Raw genomic sequence first — 22375 nt, 5'->3', positions numbered from 1 at the left:
ATTATTATGCTCACCACACCACCCCAGTTTGGACCCAGCTATATGCAAATCAGTCTTGACCCGGTTCCTTGTGGGAAAAGTCCAGCCCGAACTGCCAAGCCAGGTCCTCCCTGGACCGGAAAAAAGCATCCTGGGACCGGTTTCTGGGCATCACCCTACATCAGCCAGGCTAGCTTCAATCTAGTTGCACAGTGAGCAAGGGACACAAGTCTGGGCATACCCATCCCACTTAGGGTGAAAAATGTTACAGCTAAAAAATGATGGGCGTAATGCTGACAATGCAAACATTCTCCCCCAGTCAATAGATCTTAGTTAAATCCATTGTTCTTAATCTCATTTGAGCTCTGCTTGCAGTTCTTCCCAAGAGTACAGCTCTGTCAGTTGCGCCTACGTACTTCAAGCAAAAAAACAATTGATGGACGGAATGCTGGTCAGTGCAAACATTCACCCCCAGTCACAAGGATCTGGGTTTAGTCCATCATTATTTTGCACACCACACCATTCCAGTTTGGACCCAGCTATATGCAAATCCGTCTTGACCCTGTTCCTTGTGTGAACAATCCAGCCCGAACTGCCAAGCCAGGTCCTCCCTGTTCCGGAAACAAGCATCCTGGGACCGGTTTCTGGGCATCACCCTTCATCAGCCAGGCTAGCTTGAATCCAGTGGTGTAGTGAACACAAGACCCATGTCTGGGCATACCCATCCCACTTAGGGTGACATGAGCAAAAAAATTAATTGCTGGATGGAATGCTGGATAATTCAAACATTCACCCCCAGTCACAAGGATCTGGGATTATTCCATCATTCTTTTGCTCACCACATCACCCCAGTTTGGACCCAGGTATATACAAATCCGTCTTGACCCTGTTCCTTGTGGGAACAGTCCTGCCCGAACTACCAAGCCGGTCCTCCCTGGACCCGAAACAAGCATCCTGGGACCGGTTTCTGGCCATCACCATTCATCAGCCAGGCTAGCTTGAATCCAGTGGCACAGTGAGCAAGGAACCCACGTCTGGGCATACCCATCTCACTCACTGTAACATATGCAAAAGAAACTATTGATGGACGAAATGCTGGACAATGCAAACAATCACCCGAGTCACAAGGATCGGGCTTTAATCCATTATTCTTTTGCTCACCACACGACCCCAGTTTGGACCCAGCTATATGCAAATCAGACTTGACCATGTTCCTTGTTCAAACAGTCCTGCCCGAACTGCCAACCCAAGTCCTCCCTGTTCCGGAAACAAGCATCCTGGGTCCGGTTTCTGGGCATCACCCTTCATCAGCCAGGCTAGCTTGAATCCAATGGTGTAGTGAGCACAGGACCCATGTCTGGGCATACCCATCCCACTTAGGGTGACATGAGCAAAAAAAATAATTAATCGACGGAATGCTGGATAATGCAAACATTCACCCCGAGTCACAAGGATCTGTGTTTAATCCACCATTCTTTTGCTCACCACACCACCCAAGTTTGGACCCAGGTATATCCAAATCCGTCTCGACCCTGTTCCTTGTGGGAACAGTCCAGCCCGAACTGCCAAGCCAGGTCCTCCCTGGACCGGAAACAAGCATCCTGGGACCGGTTTCTGGGCATCACCCTTCATCAGCCAGGCTAGCTTGAATCCAGTGGCACAGTGAGCAAGGAACCCACGTCTGGGCATACACATCTCACTTACTGTAACATATGCAAAAAAGACTATTGATGGACGAAATGCTGGACAATGCAAAAATTCACCCCGAGTCACAAGGAGCGGGATTTAATCCATTATTCTTTTGCTCACCACACCATCCGAGTTTGGACCCAGCTATATGCAAATCAGACTTGACCCTGTTCCTTGTGGGAACAGTCCAGCCCGAACTGCCAAGCCAGGTCCTCCCTGGACCGGAAACAAGCATCCTGGGACCGGTTTCTGGGCATCACCCTTCATCAGCCAGGCTAGCTTGAATCCAGTGGCACAGTGAGCAAGGAACCCACGTCTGGGCATACACATCTCACTCACTGTAACATATGCAAAAAAGACTATTGATGGACGAAATGCTGGACAATGCAAAAATTCACCCCGAGTCACAAGGATCGGGGTTTAATCCATTATTCTTTTGCTCACCGCACCATCCCAGTTTGGACCCAGCTATATGCAAATCAGACTTGACCCTGTTCGTTGTGGGAAAAGTCAAGCCCGAACTGCCAAGCCATGTCCTCCTTGGACCGGAAACAAGCATCCTTGGACCGGTTTCTGGGCATCACCCTTCATCAGCTAGGCTAGCTTGAATCCAGTGGTGTAGTGAGCACGGAACCCACGTCAGGGCATACCCTTCCCACTTAGGGTTACATGAGCAAAAAAAAAATTTGATGGAAAGAATGCTGGACAATGCAAACATTCACCCCCAGTCACAAGGATCTGGGGGCCATATTATCAAGAAAGGGCAATACAATATCCCTGCTTTTTTCAGCAGGAAACTGCCACTAAAGCGGCGATTATGGGCTTGATAATATGCCCTTGTGAATTTCCGTAGAAGTCCAGGGTAACAGCAGAACCTATGAGAATTCACAAGGGCATATTATCTAGCCCATTATCTCCGCTTTAGCAGCAGTTTCCTGTCGATAAAAGCGGATATAATGTATCGCCCTTTTTTGATAATATGGCCCTGGGTTTAAACAATCATTCTTTTGCTCACCACACCACCCCAGTTTGGACCGAGCTATATGCAAATCTGTCTTGACCCTGTTCCTTGTGGGAACAGTCCAGCCCGAACTTCCAAGCCAGGTCCTCCCTTTGACTAAAAACAAGCATCCTGGGACTGGTTTCTGGGCATCACCCTTCATCAGCAAGGCTAGCTTGAATCCAGTGGTGTAGTGAGCACGGCACCTATGTCTGGGCATACCCTTCTCACTTACTGTAACATATGCAAAAAAAACAATTGATGGAGGGAATGCTGGACAATGCAAACATTCACCCCAGTCACAAGGATCTGAAACTGGTTCTAGAATGCTTGTTTCCTGTCCAGGTAGGACCTGGTGAGGCAGTTCGGGCTGGACTGTTCCCATTGGGCGCAGGGTCAAGACTGATTTGCATATGGCTGGGTCCATCTGGAATGGCATGGTGAGCAAAAACAGGAGGGATTTAGGCCCGGATCTCTGTACTGGGGTGAATGTATGACATTGTTCTGCATTCTGTCCATCAATTGTTTTTTTTGCATTTTTCACTCCGAGCGGGACAGGTATGCTCAGACATGAGTCTCATGCTCTCCATGCCACTGGAGTCAAGCTATCCTAGCTGATGAGGGCTGAAAGCCCGAAACCGGTCCTAGGTTGCTTGTGTTCAGGGAGGACCTGGCCTGGCAGTTCTGGCTGGACTGTTCCCATTGGGTGCAGGGCCAAGACTGATTTGCGTATGGCTGGGTCCAAACTAGAATGGCATGGTGAGCATAACAATGACGGATTAAGGCCCAAATCTCTGTACTGTGGTGAATGTATGACATTGTTCTGCATTCTGTCCATCAATTGTTTTTTGCATTTGTCACCCCGAGTGGGACGAGTATGCTCAGACTTGAGTCCCTTGCTCTCCATGCCACTTGAGTCAAGCTATCCTGGCTGATGAGGGCTGAAAGCCTGAAACCAGTCTTAGGATGCTTGTTTCAAGTCCAGGGAGGACCTGGACTGTGCCCATTGAGTGCAGGGTCAAGACTGATTTGCATATGAATGGGTCCAAACTGGAATGGCATGGTGAGCATAAAAATGATCGATTTAGACCCAGATCTCTGTACTGGGGTGAATGTATGACATTGTTCTGCATTCTGTCCATCAATTGTTCTGTTTGCATGTACCTCAAGCAAGCAGTTATTTGCCAGTTACACTGACCTGTTCAAATTTTTCAGGTTCTACTGCACTCACATAACATTGACCTTGTCTTTTGTTCCACTCTACCCTTTTTCACTCCCATGTACTTTGGGGTCCATTAGGATGGCAGGTCGACTACAGTCCGCACGGCACCCTAACAGTGCTGGGACCAGCCGCCAGTGTTGCCGCGGTCCCGCACCGGCAATTAGGAGGTGACTGCCACTGTGACGGTCGCATCCCACATATACAACATTGTGGCGGGCAGGGCTGTGAGAAGCACCCGCCACAATGTTGTAAATGCGTGTTGTGCATTGGAATGCACAACGTGACAGGCACCGCATGGTGCCTGCCACCTTGTGTATGCCATTGTGGGGGTACCATGGGTATCCCCCAAGTGCATCCCCACAACCCCCGAGGCTCGCAACGGACCCCCAATGTAAACACTGCATGCCTTTCCATGGCGGGGTCTCTGCCATGAAAAGGCATTAAACTGCCAACATCCTTATATGGATGGTGTTGTCTGAAAGGCACTGCCACCATATTGCAGGTCTTTTCCAACCGGTAGGCAATCATGATATTGTATTTTATTTAATAAGTAAACAATTATTTTATTTTAGCATTCTTATCTAGTGCTCTAAGGCACATGTGTATCAGCGTGCTGTACAATTTACAACATGATGCGCAGCTTTTTACTGGGACCTATTAATAAGCAACCATATTAAAGAACTGATAACAATGATGCATCATCCATGAGGATTACCTGGTCTGGAACCTGATCTAGTGTAGGTGACACAGTGTTCCTCCTTGTCTACACAGAAAATGTTTCCCTCAGGTGTGCATCCATCAGAGGATTGGTCCGTGAAGCAAGTTGGACACTTGTATCCGTTCAACGTGGTCTCTTTTACAGGATTCTCTAAGGGAACAAGGAAAATACATCCCAGGGGTGTTTACACAACATCTGAGAAATAAAACATGTCACCAAGGTGATGAATTCTGACCCAACGTCAACGGGATACGAGGACCTGTCCTTACATGGACCACATTGTTCCCTGTAACACTGTCCCAGTTAGCCACCTCTATGAGGTTGCTACTCACTTCTCAAATCTCCCATATAAAGTGAGTCCCAGTGTGCACTTGTGGAAAAACATACAGTTTCCTGACTTAACGAATGGATGGATAACCAAGTCCATCTGTACATCTCCTTTACTCTGGACATGCAGAACCTGCAATGCAAGCTGTCCCAGCATCTTTGTAAATGAATGGATTAACATTTTCCCCAGAACCTCTGACCACAACACTGCAGCCCGTGGACGCCACAGTATAAACTTCGGAGACTAAGCTATAGCATACTAAAGTAAATAAGCACATAAACTCATGATGGAAAGGGTTTTTATTTAGAGGTGTGTTAAAGAGTAAATTAAACAAAATACACAGAGAACCCTGAAAGGCCCCAACACCTTCTTGTGTTGAGGAACAACATAGAGCACTCATATAGCACTCATATGCACTTGGTTGCTATAACATTGGTGTCCCAATGGGCTATAGTTGCATTGAACCAGGGAACTCTGGGACTTGCCACATGTGATGCAATGTTACATTATTGCAAACATCTTATATTTCTGACTCTGTTCTAATGGCTCCGGTGTGAGAGGACTAGTCTGCTGGTTGAAGCTGCAGCTACTCAATTGTTAGACAGAACACTGTTCACAACCTATTAAGGCTGTAAAAGTTTTTTAAGTTTGTAGCAATGGAGGGATGTGATAGTGATAGTGGATCAATACTCAATGTGAAGTACTCCATTGATTACGGATGGTGCTATCACACTCCTGGTCACAACTGAAATCTTCTATTTGTAAGGTACACCATCAGTCCCCATGAAAACAGGGCTTTAGGATGGAGACCCAGCAGAAACAAAAATTGTATCATCCTTGAAAGTGGAGGTTTATGGCTCTGGGTTGGGATCTATTCATTGATGCATCCTCCCAGGGCCGGAATGGGAAACAAAAGCATCCCTGGCAAAATTTGTCAGACTAGCCCCCAAACGTTGCATAGCGTGTGCACTGAGAGAGCCTGACTACTACAAATAGGGGTGTTGGGGGTGTTGGGAGAGGGTTCTCCGCCCGAGAAAATTTTGGGGAAAAATAGTGTATATACAACACATTTTTCACTTGATATATATTCATTTGTATTAGCTTTAAAGCATAGTAAATGATGACCTTACTGTGCAACAGGATACGACAACCAGCGCCTCCCATCTCTGTGCAGCCTCTCTCTCACATGTATTTTATTTGTTTTAAATCACCTCTCATACCATTGTAGTGTGTTGGTGCACTTCACACACACACACACACACACACACACAGAGTCAATGTATCATACATGTGTAACAGGAGTATAGAAAATATTACATAAGGCCAAGGGGACTATAGGGTGTAGGCTTCACATGCTACTGATACTAGTAGGCAGGTTTTAAGAGTGCTTGGTCTGGAGAAGCACAAATCCAAGATTCAGAACATAACAGAGTGGTTTGTTTGACCTTACTAATAAGAATGCATTTCTACCCAACCAAACCCTTTTTTAGAATTATCAGAATAAAGAAAGACTGGGAAAACATAACTTTCAAACTATACCCTGCAGCTTGCATGCAGCTCGTTGATGGTACTTCATTGCTCATAGTGCTTGATTACCATTGCAACTTATGAACTGCACAGTCACAAACGAATCTCTGTGACAAACGAAGTAGCCAAATGAGCTATACACAAAAAATACTGTTCTGTGAAAATTCATGGTACTTGATCTTTTCAGCAGGCATTTTTAACCCTGTGCACTTCCATCGATGAGTCAATACTGACACTAGACAAAACACTCATATCTCTCCAGCAGGTACTTTAATCACTAGAGTTATATTGACACTTTTATTGTTGCCTGAAAACTGTGAATACACAAGAATCTTGCAGTGCTTTTCAAACTGGCCCCCACTAACAAAACCGCTCCTCACCCTTCCATCCTCCAGGGGAAACAACTGATGTCCGATAGGGCCTGTCCAGCCTTGCATCCTCCATATTCTCCATCCTGCTGGGTCTGGTGCAGATCATCCCATTATTAGGACAACCTCTATTTTTTTTAAAAGGAATTTCTTTCATAGAGGAAGTCAGATTCTGTCAGCTTCTCTACTCCTCACAGGTCACACCAGAAAAGCAAGTTCTAAGAGTACACATTGTGTCCCCAACGGGGGTAGGAAAATAGCAACTCGCTAGAAGTTTGTTTCTAAGTGATTCACTTGTTTTGAGCTGGTGCAAAGATGTACAAATAAGAGGCCCTCTAAAGTTTGTATCCCCCTTTAGTAGTTTAGTGGTCAGGGCAAGAAGTTTGACACATCAAATGCTTCTTTATTTTAATATTGTTACAAAAACAGGGGTTGACCCAGTACAGTCAAAGGACCCGGGTATTCAATAGTATAGACAACAGTTGGTCCTTGACACAATTATGAACATTGAAATATTTCTAGTATTCGTTGAATCTTTCTTCTTTAGAAAAGACTGAATCTATATCGTTAGAACAAAAAGTGATAATCGCCCATCTATACACAAAATCCTACAGTGAGTGCCAAAAAGAAAAACCTTCAGAACTGAGGAAAAATCCAATCCAATCAGGTCAATCTATTTAATGTACAATATACCAAAATTTCAAAAATCAACACATCTTGATACATATATTTACAATAGCAATAAAACATTAGATATGTTCTTTTTCAAAGGAAAACGTGCACAGAGAAAGAGTAAAGAATGTGCTCAAGTGAATGATCAGAGTGATCAGAAGAATATAGTGTGAGTCATTTATATACAATGAGAATGAGCCTGCCCTGGATTATGCTTGTAAAAAATGTACTTCTTTTTTACTCGCTTGTAAAATATATACAATTCCGCAGTCCTTAGTTTGCACAATTGGCAAAGGGATTATGGGAAAAGGGGCACGGGACAGGGGTCAATAGGTGCAGGCTCCCAAGGGGGGGATGTCGTCGACGTTTCGACCCAAACAAATAACGGGTGGTTTTTAAATCCTCAACAACGGGTCTTCATCAGGACGTGATGATGGGGGAAGGGGTATGCTTTCAAAGTGCACGTCGATTAAGAATTAATTTCTTTGGGCACCCTTTAGTGGTGCATAAATGTCGGTGCGACGTTTGGTCCGCACTCGCAATTAGGTAGTTCGCAACTAATTACCACCGCGTTGGTTCGGTGATACTCCCCAAAGAAATAAGGAAATCTTGACTTCACACAGGTCCGGTATCGCTATGTTTAAATGCTGTTCGAGAACTCCTCTGCTCAGTCCTGGCGCCTGGCTTTCCGCTGTGCTTTGCGTTTATTTTAATAGGCCAGCCTCTTTTTAGTCAGGGTGAAGTGCATCACATTATTGTGTCTGGGCTCCACAGGCTTCTCTGGTGACCACAGAAGAACGTGCTTTTGCGTGGTATAGGTTAGGATATGCTATCTCACTAGAGCGTATTCCATATACGTAACCATTATGAATCCACAGGCTTCCACTATTGGGCTTGAGCTGGTACATTCTAGGGAAGTTTTCGTGAATTCTACTTTGGCAGGACTTTCAACTTACATCAATGGCTTACATTCTTGTAGGATCTACTGCTAGCATTTCACTTCCTTCACCATATATGAAGGCACCTGAGGTAGTGCTCCTGTCATGCCCAGACCTACCAAGGCAGTTCCGCCTCACTTGGCGGAATCACAAATCAAGTGGCTTCTTATGGCAGCTTGTGCTATAGTTAGCACTACCTCCACTTCTAAGACCCTTGCCCAGCAGGCATTCCAGACCTAGACCTTATTTTAGGGCAATAGCAGCTGGCCTGAACTCATCATTCATCTTCAGCTCATCAATGATTATGTGCCAAGGGATTAGGAGGAAATTATTTGACTGGCCTACTGTTTCTGAAATAGACATAGTTGGACAGGGAGTGGTGGTGTTACAAGTGAGCCCTTTACAAACATAGGCTCATGGTATTCCTGGCTTCTGGTTGGGGTTTCAGGTTTAGTACCTGTCCTCCTATCTAAGTCATTCACAGCCAGCTCTATTTCCTCAGAGGGGCTTCTAGCACAACTGTGATAAATGTGCTTGTCTGAAATCTATACAGGTGGGGGAATATTTGGGACATTATATTTAAGTGACCCTGTGCCCCACAACAAATTTTCTATCCGTTTTGAGCTGACGTGCTTCCTTCCTACCTCCACCATTCACATTTTTTTAAAAACTTAAATAAGAGAATTACTGTTTTCATTCTTTTTTCATACATCTTTTTATTGAGTAGACAAACAAAGGACCTGACAGTGCGTCCATTAGCAAATATGTTTCATACACTTTCAAGGCTGTCCATCTTACTGTTTTCATTATTGACATTTCTGCCTTTTGCCACATGTTCTTTTCACCAAGGTTGCATCTTCTGGCCTCCCTGTTCACAACTCACTTATTAAAATGTGCTGTAAATAATGTAATGCCACTGCTCTGTGAATCAATCATGACAAAGATTTTCTGAGCATACTTAGCAGAATTGCACATCAAATTAAGCAATCCATGGAAGAATATCAGTTTATTTCTCTTCACATACCACCCAAACTTTAAAAATTCCAATAATAAATGTTTTTCAATACACATTCATCATCTTCTTATGACCTTTATATTGTTTCAATACTGATTAGAACATTGGAGTGTTGGGCACATCTACACATAACGGACACAGGTAAGGTGGCAGTTAAAAAAAAATCATCCATGAACTTGGTCATGGAGGGGTACTAGTCTGAGGTGCATCTCTTCCTGGAAGGAGCTACAGTGGCAGATGGAAGCTCATACTGTCTCAATTCTATAACATTAGCAAGCTTCATCTCCAGTATCTCCTGTTTCGACTTAATGTCTCTCTGTCGATTTCATTCTGTTTTATCCTGTGTGGCTTTACTTCATTTTCTCTAGCAAGCCTTCTGCTTATTTATTTGAAACTCTATATCCCACTTGCTCTCTTTGAACAACCACCTTTCCCTTTATCTTACAAAGTGTGGAGCCCTATCCATGCCCAGTGGGGGAACCAGGGCCCCAGGATTAGCAAGTGTGGAGGGTCAGAATCTGACAAGACTAAACCTACTGCTGTTTCTGTGCTTGTGAAGACGATCTTTTCACTATTTAATGTTTTGCAATTCATACTGATAATAACATGTAACACACAAATGTACTAGGTGTGTACTATTCATGTTTAGACTGACCACTGCTAATGTAGATCTCATTTTAAAAGGGTTAGTGCAGTGCCTGGCTGCCATCTTATTCCATGTTGTGCAGCTTTCTTTTTTTGAGGAGAAACTGAACCATTAATCTCAAATGGTGTCACTTTTGTTTTCTGTTTCTATGTGAAAAGTTGTGTTTACACAATCTGTTCAGAACACACGTATGTGCACCGTATCTCATTATGTTGCAGTAAGCTGTAAGTCCAAAGTACGTTTAGAGTTGGATCATTGTGCATAGCTGTTGAAAATAATAAATCATGGGTAGGTCTACCAAGTGTTAGAACTGTGTGGTTTAAACTAATGTAATGTAGACAGAGATTCAGGTGCATAAACAGATGCCCTTTCACCTGCCTTTACAGCAGATCCCTTTTTCTTGACATCCTAGCAGAACATTTCACTGACTTAGCAAGGTAGGGTGGTCTCTTGTTGGTAGAACTGGCCTTGCTTAATTTGCCTTCGAGACACATAATAGTGTTTGTTCAGGATCTTTGATTTGCTTTGAATATATTGACTAACACATTTCTGTATTTATTAAAAACGAATTTGATTATTAGTTTACAACTTTGCTACCCCTTTGATAAACCTTTATGCTTTTGAAACTTAACCACTCTCTGTCTTACGTGTGGAGCCAAAAGTGTTTGACGTTATTGAATTGTATTGATGTTTGATGCCAGCCTCAGTAGGAACTAAAGATTTATCAGAAAGTGCTTGTCAAACCGGAATTTGTACCAGAATTTTCATGGAGCAAAGCACTCTATCACTGGTCACATTGTGGAAATCCTGTCACCTCAAAAAGTCAGTCACAAAAGTCTGCCTTATGCAGCCCTGCAAATGTCAGCAGCATTCTGCACAGGCTGCTTTCAGCTGATTACTTGTCCATTAATTTGTGCATGTGCAGTTCTTCTTTGACAGTCCTATTAAGATTTTCCAAATAACTGCAAATTCATCCAGTAATTAGTCTATGGATTGAATTCACTCCTGGATTCTTCATTGATGGTAGGTGGATTGCTTTCCTTGGGCTTCCAAATAGCAGCCAATTTATATCTAAAAGTATGTGTTGGTAAGGCTACTATGCTGGCTTTATAAGTACAAATTTTACAAATAGAGGTCCCCTTTAAACATTTTTAAACCTTTTTAATTTTCAAGAGCCCGGTCACATGTTGGATGGCAGATCAGGCATGTTCCTTACCCTTATATTCTTGATTGTTACATTTTTCTGAGTCGCAGCACGTTCGTGTGATCTGCAAAAGAACGCCAGCACCCCTGATCACAATTTCTTTTCCACAGGTGGCCTGTTTGTCGGGGTGCACGCAACCCTTGAATGCAGTTAAAACGACTTTGGTCCCTACGTGAAAAGAACACATTTTATGGTTAAAAGAAAAGGAAATTGCAGAAACAAACAGCTAAAGATCTAACACCTACACAAACACAGGCACTCTATCTTCCAATGACACTGTGGCACCCAGGGTGATTTTTAGACTGTTATTAGAATCCCTTCATTCCTTTCTCTAGCCCTTCAGTACATTATGCACTTGCTTCTCTCAGTTCAAAGTGTGTTGTTGAAACAAACAGCTACTCCTCTGATTTCTAACAGCAGCAAAATGTGCTCCTGGCATGACAAGAAAGTTCTATAAATGTTCCAGAGGTTAAAATGATGTCGTAAATAGAAGAAGGAACAACTGATTGATGTGCAATACAAAAAAATGGCCATACAATTTAATCTAAATATTGAGCTACTAGAGTGTGGGTAAGTAACCCACACTTTTCACCCCCATTACGCGCAGCACAAGACCCTTAGATGGTCTCCAACTGCATTGTTCACCAACTTCTTCTTGCATTTTGTAAATGGTCTTTCTAACCTAATTTCCAGAATATCTTCTCAGCTATGCGCTTTAAACCAAGTTCGAATGCATTTAGGTTTAATTGCTGTTAACGGACAAGCCCATCCTTAAGTTTGACCTGACTGTCTCAACAATGTTCCAGTACTTTACCAATATCCTGCCAAATGTCCCTCTTCCTGAAATTCTACACCAAAGGCGACAAAATCTCTTCATTGTAAATCCAAAACGATGTGAAATGTCAGAAAATTGTGAAAAATAGCACGTTATGTACACAAAATGCACTTGGGTTATTTTGAGTGAACACTTAACATTCTTTACATTCAAAAGTCACTGACAAACAGAACGGTTCATATTGGAAATTTCTCTTATGGCACATTTCCTGCCAGAATCTGTCCCCCACGAGACCTTTTATGCTCGAACAGCTTCCACGCCAGAAAATGTATTAAATTACACAATGGTGTTTCCTCTGTCTTTTTGCAAAGTATGCACAATGGAAAATTACCTAAATTACACAAGTTTTCAGTAAATTGAGCATGTTCTTACTTTTTTCGCGCTGTTCTGAACTGCGCCTTGAGCAAATAAGGAAAGTGCGCCATATTAGAATTAATGTGCTGCCCCCAGAGCAACCACAAACTTGCGCTGCCCTAATGCAGCACATTCAATTTAAATACAGATCGGATGTTTAAAAGCTTCCCGAGTTTCACAGTGCAGGCAGCCACCCACCTACACTTGCAGGGGAGATTAGAGATCCCCTAGCAGTCGTGTGCAGTTATTAACTGCACCCGCATTTAGGGTAATGCCTGTGGAGGTCCATGGGACCCTATTTCTTCCCAATACAGCACTGGCGCAGAGGTAAAGTGATTCCCTCATTTACATGGAGCCACTTCCCCATGCAAATGTGAAAATGCCCTCTCATGATAGCACTGGAGCAACTTGTGCACCAGCACTATCTGTATTTCCGAAGGGGGCACACAAGCGTCTGCCCCTCCTTCTGTAGTACCATTGTGCCTGGGGGGAGCTCGAAGCGGGCGCACATGCCTGGTAAGCCCCCTGGGCACAATGTATAAGACGTGCCTGGGTCGGCAATGAACACAAAAGTCAACCATGCATCCATGGACAAGTACCTGCTGATCTTTTCCGCAGGCCACTGCTGCAGTGAGTGACTTCTGGGGGGCACGGGAAAGACCCGCCAGAGCAACTGTATTTGTTGGTGCTTGCGCACATCTCACAAATGAGGGAACTCCCTGAAAAGAAAAGAATGTTTATATTGTTAGATTTTGTGTGTTGTTAGATTTTCCATTATCCAAATATTTTGCTACTGGGCCCAGCATGTTTGTCGGAAACCTATATTTATGATATGTGTTTGCTCTGAGAACGTTTTCAAAGGCACAACCTGGCTCTACTATACAACACATTGTAGTACATATGTGGGTATTCGATTAAACCGCAACTGATGCTGAGCCAAAGGCTGATGAATCATTTTCTATATTTTATGCACCATAAGAATTGACGTGAGAAGGAGATTGCTAAAAAGAAACACATACTGGCACTGCTAATAGGTCTGGCTTATAACTGAAAGTTTCTCTTCTGTCACTGATGTATATTAGGAACACACTAAATCGTCATGAATGCACTCTGTCACTCATTCCTCAACTCGATAGATGGATTCATCCATCCTATGGGTCATTCTTGCATTTAGACAATTATCCATCCACAATAAAACATACTGACAAATGCCCACATACATGATAAATAAAAAGAGCGCACGTAGAAAAGTGAAAACATACCACCTCCTAAACTTGGTGAGAAAAAGCAAACATAATATTGAACATAGGAAGAGGTGGTCATCTTTCAATGGTATTGTACACAGTGTACAACTGTTTTACATTTTAAACATAGATGCCACATTAAGTAGCAATGTGTTGGCCACCCTGGAGCAGTAAACACAATGACACAAGGTGCACAATACAATCTTAAAATGCTAACGCCATAGTAAGCCAAGTTTACCAACATAACAATTCTAAATATGTTGACCATCTTGGAACTATAAAACAATGATACACTATAGAAAATACCATTTCAAGATGGGCAACCTTATTACAAATAGTGACAACAGCGGATGCAGCAAATTAAATTTTGGGGCAAGCAAGCAGCCACTAGGAGTGTGGGTGAGCTGCAGGATGCTCATGAAAAAGAATGAATGAAATGAAAGCTGACCTATGAAACAAAAACACAGAAAACTAACTAATTGGTCACCAACCCAGAAAAAGAAGTGCCCTCATTTTCATATAGATGTGAACATATGATCAGGACAAATGCTGTTACTCACTGCCAATTGCAGAAATGGGCAAAATGATTGCCCCATGCAGTATGCTGTAATGCAGATAAGCAAAATACGAATGGCACTTGAACAGATAGAAGAGGTTTGGCCCAACGGCCCTTTATGTAAGTAGGTAAGGCACGTTTTTTTACAAGGACCTGTCAGTCTACAGCCTTCAATACAGGGTCAAAACCATTCACTTGTAAAGGGCTATTGGAGTTAATAAATGTATTTCACAATAAGTAGGCCAGGCCTACTCCCTTTGTAATGTTTAATAATAAACATATCAGACCTGCGGCATCTGACATATTGTTTCCCAATGAACCAATCAAGACTACAATGTTCATTATTGAGTTATCGCAATAATAAACTGAGGCCTCCTGTCTTTCACATGAGCCAGCAACAATCATCAACAGCCGAAGAAGAACAAATATATACAAACTTACACTTAGCAAAGTAATTGGCAACCCCAGTTAATACGGCCTAACAAGGATTATCACTATGCAAATTTTGAACTGCAAGTGATTGTCCAAGGGGGTACCCAAACTGCACCCTTAGATAACAATGTTCATCTGTGATATTTCTTGTAATAAAATATCTGTCTGCAGCCTTTACTTTAACTAAGTGTTGTGACTACCCACACTTAAAGGCCCGTTGGCGTAAACCTACACTTTCAAATCAGAGGCAGATGAATGGATTGCTGACATGCAGGATACGTTTTGCCTACACTGTCCCTCCCACTCAAGCTGCTGCCAGCGATGCCACAGCCGTGGCCACTACAAGCACTGCTAGTACATGGAGGCCGGAGGGACTTTACGATCAAGCCCCTCTCCATGCCCCAGCCTTTTGGCTCTTGGGGACCACTAGGGGGCAACTAGAATTTCATTGCCAACAGGATAGAGCACCGCCTGCAAGCCAGCAGGATAGTTGTAAGTTGAAGTTGAAGGCCCACATATGCTCATGTCCTTTATGGGCGTGCCACACAAGATCTAAGAGTAGACTCCAAATAGTCTCCAACTCCAAACCATACAAAGCACTGCATATTGCAAAGATAGTCGCTGCTCCATTAAAACCAAGACCTTTGCTCCATGAAGGCACCCTAAGCTTTTTTCTAGGCTCACAGTATCAGTTTCAACTATAGAGTGTGGCTATTGCCAAGAACTATACATGCCTATCTATTTAGTGGCATGCAATTTATGGCTTACGACTCATGCTCAACAGAAAAGTTGCCCCCTTCTGCAATCCCAGTAAGATACATGCAAGTGCAACAGCCAAACCTCATCTAAAGAATTAGAGGGATGGAGAGAGGTGCATCTTTGGGAGTAGAGGCCCTCTCTCCCACGCTCCCTTGATACTCAAACGTGCTTGGTGGGGTCAAACCCAACCCACCAGGCATGGTCTAATGAGGTTGGGGAAAAACACTAGTGGCACTGAAAACCACTGGGCGTAAGCAGAGGTGCACACATGCGGCTAAAAGTAACAGCATTCCAGAAGTTCCGCCGCTAATGTTACAGCAGGAGCAGGGGCCCTTATTTTCACCTGCTGCAGTGGAACAGTCCTATCAAGCTAAGCTGGGGGCTGTCAAATGCATTTAGTTATTTTAAAAAAAACAATTTTCATACAATAAAGAAGTCTAAGGTCTGCAAGCTCCCCTTCAGCCACACCCCACTCCCTCTTATGAAATACAATGTGAAGGTGATGGAGCAGATTTCATCTGCAGTCAGGCATTGTTTTATTTTTTGTGCTTCAGACAGACTGCATTTAAATTGCCACACACATTTTGGTGCAAGTTAAAACCATGGCACATGAAAAACATGAAAGTGAGGCCTATTCAGTCCAAAATGCTTTTGCTGAATTAACATGTGTTTTTGCAATGTAGAGAAAAGTGTTCTTTTTAGCTTTGAAGATTAATAGAATATGTTTCTCTCTTCCCAGCTCATCCCTTCTAATATAAATACACCATTCCTGTCTTAAAAGACTTTGACTTGTTGCATATTTTGATAAATATTTTCAGTTAATAACACCTCTTTTTATAATGTGTGTGAATTAATAATGCACCAAACACTACACAGGGGGCTAAATGCTTTTTGCATGAAAAGCTATCTAAAACACTAAAGCATGTTGCTGTGTGTGTTGTATTAACTGTGTGCGCTATATAAACTGTGTGTGCTTTTAAAATTTACACTACAGCATGAAAATGCTATTTTGCACATTGCACATTTTTGCATGTTGTCATAAATAATAGAAAAGCTGCTTGAAACTAATAGCTTGGCTAGGTAAACATTTATAAGGGGTATTAGTATGGATTTGGGAAACATAATGGTCTGATTTACATGAAATTAATATTATCTTTGTGTTTGTTTTATTTTTGGCCTACCATTAAATGGCTGCCTGTGAATCCAGCAAGGCTATGGCTTGCATTAAAAGAGGAGAGAGCATGCGCAGACTGTGGCAGCTTTCCTCAAACCACGAAGAAGTCAAGGACACCTTGAACTGTACATTCTTGTGATTGTGCCAATGTACCAGTTTGATAAAAGTATCCGTCCTGCTGCTCTGTGACAGGAAGGAAGGAAAACTATGGAAACATTTTCCCTAACAATTGTTGCAAACTTATGAAATGTATTTATTATGTATGCTTCTTTTGTTAAAAACTGGCATGGCCAGGTTTTTAGAATGAGTCAGGAAAGTGAGACGTCATGCCATCATTGCTGACCAATCACGTACAGGTTTTCCTGAGATGCAACATTTTTGTGTGGATTGCCAAAAATTAAAGTATAAATATTGACCTCTCTGGATGGGGGTTGGCTTTTCTCTGCTCAGCTGGCTTCTAGGCTCATTAGGGGGGTGTGTGAGCTCTTGAGAGAAGGAACAGATTAGGCCAGACATCCTATGGGTTAGGTACGAGATCGTCATGGGTGCATGGGCGTCCGAGGAGAGTCAGGGGGAGGTTTCTTGCTTCCACTTCATATCTTGGCACTGCAGGGCACATTCCTTTGAGGACTGGTGAAGGGCGGACTGTCTCCCTCCCTGCTTGCTCTTTAGACACAGACAGATGCAGAAGAACAGCAACAGATAGAAAGGCTTTTTAGATTTAGATGCTAAACTTTAAGTTTATGCTTTGACTAATTAATTAGGTCTGAAAAGATTTATTTGACTTATGCATTTTTTTCTCTTAATGGGAGATTTTTGCAAACTATTTGATTTTTGATTAGCCTTGCAAGACTATATTTTCTTAGAAACTCTTTAAGAGTTTTGATTGACATTTTGTGCTACATTTTCTTTCCTATATGTAATAATTATATGCAGACTGTAATATGTTCTGTATTAATGCTATTTTTCCTGTTTTCCAAATTCTGTAACCTGATTGATATTTTACTAATGAATAAAGGGTCTAGGAAAAATTTACTTTTGACTAGAAAATAAAACCCTTTAAATACTCAACAACTCTCTTTATTGGCTTAAAATATTAATTGCATTTTTGACTGTTCATCTTTATTTAAAGTCTCCTGAAGGTAATACATGGTGTGAAGGGCCCAACACCTTTTGAGCGGTAAATTAGAGGTAGCATGAGGGTTTTGCATTGAGAAATTACCAGAAGAAATAACCGCTCCTTCAAAGGTAACCAGGGTAACTAAGTGCAGAAGATTAAATTGGAAAGCAAAATAAAATCATCATCATTCCAAATGGAAGAATGGGCAGTAAGAAGTGATAAATCAAAAGAGAAGTGAGCAAGTACATTCAAAGCAAGCCCCCATATACAGTAATCCCAGTGACAAGATTAGGTCACGTGTGCACATTCGAAACTCAGATGAACAACCTGGGGGGCAATCGAATGAATCCTCCAGTATTAATCAGGTCAATAAAAATTGTACTTTGGTCGCACTTCCCATTGAAAAGAGAGTGCATGTAGTTAAAGCCAAAGTCAACCATGCTTCATTATTACCAGCAGCTATATAGGAGTAGTTTAGCGCTCCATTCGATCAAGTGACAAGCAAACAGGTGCATCTTGGCCCAGGTGCATTCACTTAACTAACCTATAAATGACTCTAGATGGTTGTTGGGCAGGCTGGCCTCGACCTCCATTTCATTTGCCTCTCCCTTGGAAGGTAGTCCCCAATTGCATGAAATTAGTCTGGTAGAAACAGGTACAATAGCACATACTTATGTCTCTTGGGATCCGTCTCCAGATCTGGCTGAAACTAGTGTAATAGTAAACAACACTCAAAACTCCCCAATACAGCAGCATCAAATAGTTGAAACGCAGGGGACTAGGGATGTTCTGCTAAATTGATTCCAAGTAGCAGTAGGCGTTCTAACGTATCAGTCAAACAAAGTAGACCTGCGGGTCAATTTACTTAATACATTGGGAATTTATGTCAATGCAATCGATACCAAAATAACGGCCTTAATTAATTTGATACAGTGAGCACAAGCAGATGCAGCACATTTGTCCGTGGCTGGTACCTGCAGGACATTGGTTGACAATTTATCCACCTTACATGCATAACTTGTTCTATAGAATTTTAGGAACCTAGTGTAATTTTCCCAATTCATGCCCTTATATAGGTATAAATCACCCGATCCTAATATAGGCATAGAAGTCATAACCATATTCAGATAAAGCTCATGCAGTCCAAATACGGCATGGCTACTTCCACTAGTTCCGAAAATCCACAACGATTTTTTGGAAAAATCACCTTCAGCAGTCAGGGACTTCCCCTTGCTTGAATATTGATTTGTCCAAGAACTCATGGAGTTTTCAAAGAACTGAGACTATTTGATGACATTATTATGTCCAGCCTTACGCCAAACTCGGCACCTTCAAGGTATAAATATGCCCACACTTGCTATAGCAAACACACGGTGGTTTGGAGCAGTTCGACTATCTACTTGCCCGACGCAGCTCGCTACAGCAAGTGCCGAAGGAAGCTGACCCTCCAGCAGACGCACTGAGAGAGACGCTGTCTTTTCTCTTGCCGAGAAATCCAGCTCCAGTGTTTCCAAGCTACCCTTGCGGGTTGTTGGGAAATTGAGTCCTGAGACAGAGAGATACCAGACCTCCTTCATTCTAAACCAAGATACGGAGCTGATTAGACCCTAAGAGAAATCTTGAATAGATTCTTGGCAAAAAGAATGCTAGATTTATGCTACACCTCACTTACTACTTCCCTCATACTAAACTTAGGTTAGGTAGGCATATTTTAGAAGCACCAGCTGAGTACTTTTATTCTTTATTTATTCATGTATGCATTCCATTTATTTTATGGCTTAGAAACCATGCTTTTACAGTATTATTTTATAATACTCTTCTTGCTGTACGCATTATACTTTGCAGCCAGTATTACGATTGTAGCAGTTCATTTCTTCTGCATGAGAAAGAAGACTGTTCAATAAATACCTTTTATTGAAAACGCCCGTCTCTCTATTTCTCTGCACCTCTGGTGAAACGAAGCATGCACGATTGACTGAGTAAAATATCTATCTATTGTTTCCACGACTCTGAAGATACTTTTTATGTTGGGGAAACAAAGTTGTCATGTTTATGCGGTTGTCAGAAACGAATCCCTTCTTGTTTATTCAAGAATGTTTCAAGTGACCTCTGAGCTAGCTGGCACTCACAATTAAGTCTAATATATTCAATAGAGACCTAGTCGACCTCAATCCTAAGTCTAATCTATCGGATATATTATTTTGATGCGCAGAGCCTATTGGGAATATAGGAACTACACTACAAACTAGATGCGGTACTAAATGAAATACAACTCCAGCTTTAGCCAGGAACTGTGCAACCACAAATCTACAAATGAATTGCAATGATAACCATTTAATGATAGTACTGAATGACCCTCAACCTCAGAGTAGGTCGAGTCTATAGACCTCTCCAAAGAGACCTCCTCTTGTCATCGGAACAACTGATTCTTTGGCGAGGGCTAACTAGTCAGCGTCAAAAAGCAGCACAAATGACAAGGAAAGGCCTACAGCAATCAGCCCTCTCAAGGAGGCAAAACCAAACAGATGGATCAGATATATTCTATCTTCAGATGAGCATCCAAAAAGAAGGTGTCAGCTCCGGAATCATCAATGGTGGCCATAGTAACGGGATCAAGCTGGAGTTCTCCAACAATAGCAAGGTCCACTTTGCAAAATAAATGTAACATAAAAAAAGTGGCTGTGCCTCATACTTCTAGCACAAAATAAGTCACCAAGAGTACTTGAGATACAAGCAGAACCGTGGGTTATCCAGAAGGAAACAGGTCCCAGTGACCACTATCCTGCAGATCACAATAAAACTAACCCTTGACGATGTACTACGCTCCGTTTGCAGAGTCTACGAAGTAGCGACAACTTCGCACTTCGCAGTGAGCGCAAAGTTGTCGCCTACTTCGCAATCTACAGCATAGCGTAGTAGTTTTTCTTCCTCTAGCGTTCTCGCATGTGCAGTAATGACTTAACGTGGTTCTGTGTTTGTCTTCTTGATTTTCTCTCCTGGTCGCGTGCACCACGATGTTTGGAATGCGGCTGCACAATCCCGCCCGACTGTGCGAACGCGATCATGTCATTTAGACGCGCGATCACGTCATTAGGACGCGCAATCTTCCTTGCGGCGCCATGTTGGTAAGATCGAGTTTCCGAACACGCAGAAAATGCAATCTTGCACAGATTATCTCTCGAGCATGATAAAACCTTCTCAAAAATTATCATTTTGCTCAGGAAAACCCCTCAGATTGTCATTTAGCTGTATTTTTTGTGCAAGGAGTCCTCTTTTTGTTTCTACTCTTATTTTCAAGAGTAAGGAAGTGCCCCTGAGTCTCCAACTTCCTGTTCCTGTCCACCAGGCTCCTCCCAGTGCTTTGTCCATGTATTGTTCACTTTCATTTGGATTTGGAGCAGGAAGGATCACTTTTTGTGTATGTCTGCTGCATCACAACATTTGATTGCATTTATTTAATACTTTTGGATTTGAAATTTTCTTTTAGAAGTAAGTTGGAGAATTGGTGAACATGTTTGTTTGCTTTTGGCTTTTAAGTACAGTTTTCTGGGCTTTTCAATCCTTGTTAAAAATTATTATTGAGGGAGGCCTGTACTTTCATGAGGGGCCAAGTTGTATTTCTTTGAAATTTCATCCGGTAGGCCTAGAGGTACCCATGGGTCCAACCATGTTTCTGTGATGTCTGTTAATTTTCAAGTTTTTCAACATCATGGATGGCATTGGATTCAATTGCAAACTCTGTTGTAGTGGAATTTCAGTTTTTGTGTGTAATGAAATGTTGGCTTTTTTCAGCCAATAGCTAACCCTAATAGTTCATGTAGTTAGTGTAGGCCTGCTTGAGTTCATTGTATTTACTTTCTGTGGGTGGCCTGGCCAGTTGGTGGTGGCCATTTTGTGTTTCCAGCCACTGTGCTTTTACCATAGGCCTCCAAGCTTGTGGCTTACTCTGGCAGTAGCCCAGAGGTACTACTGGATTCATCATGGGTGCATGAAAGTGAATCAACTGTTTTTGTGGTGTATCTTTATTTTGTAACATGTATGGCATGGATGGCTTTGGATTGATTTTCAAAATCTGTTTTTGGTGTTGAATTTCAGGTTTAGGGTGTGTGGTAAATAATATGGCACTTTCTGCCAGTAGGTAACCCTAAGAATTCAGCACGCGTAGTTTTGGTAACTTTGCACAGTACGACAACACAACCTTACAGTTTTTGTCTTCTTCGCGGGCTCAATTTGTGTGCACGGGCACGCGATAATGACTCGCGAGCAATATGTCTCGAGTTGCATAAAACCTTCTCGAAAATGTTGATTCTGTTCATTTTGCTAAAAAAACTCCTCAGGTTGTCATTTGGTTGTAGTTTTTGGTGCATGGACCACTTCCTGTTTCTGTTCTCTATGTACTTTGTTGTTTGAGGGTGGGCTGACCATGTGAGTGGCTGGGTGGCCATTTTGTGAAGCCAAGCATTGTCCTTTTGCCATAGGCATGTATTGTCTGTCTTCTCTGTCTTTTCATGTTGGGGGTGGCCAGGCCATCTGGTGGCAGCCATTCTGTGTGACCTTCCTTCGTGCTTTTGCCATAGCCCTCCAAACTTGTGGAC

The 22375-nt window shown here is 42.5% G+C and overlaps 1 protein-coding gene across 1 annotated transcript in view; it reads right to left on the bottom strand.

The window, feature by feature from the left end:
• The window catches only part of LOC147701145 (urokinase plasminogen activator surface receptor-like), a 72556-nt gene that overhangs the window by 35799 nt on the left and 14382 nt on the right, over positions 1-22375 (bottom strand). The window contains exons 2-4 of the mRNA XM_086929311.1: positions 13095-13214; positions 11319-11474; positions 4606-4758 (exon numbers count right to left, since the gene is read on the bottom strand). Coding sequence (XP_086785437.1) covers positions 4606-4758; positions 11319-11474; positions 13095-13214 — 429 coding nt within the window. The remainder of the gene's footprint in view (positions 1-4605; positions 4759-11318; positions 11475-13094; positions 13215-22375) is intronic.

The sequence above is a fragment of the Lissotriton vulgaris genome, chromosome 7, assembly GCF_964263255.1.
Source record: "Lissotriton vulgaris chromosome 7, aLisVul1.2, whole genome shotgun sequence".
Classification (NCBI taxonomy): domain Eukaryota; kingdom Metazoa; phylum Chordata; class Amphibia; order Caudata; family Salamandridae; genus Lissotriton; species Lissotriton vulgaris.
This window is presented reverse-complemented; position numbering and strand designations above follow the sequence as displayed.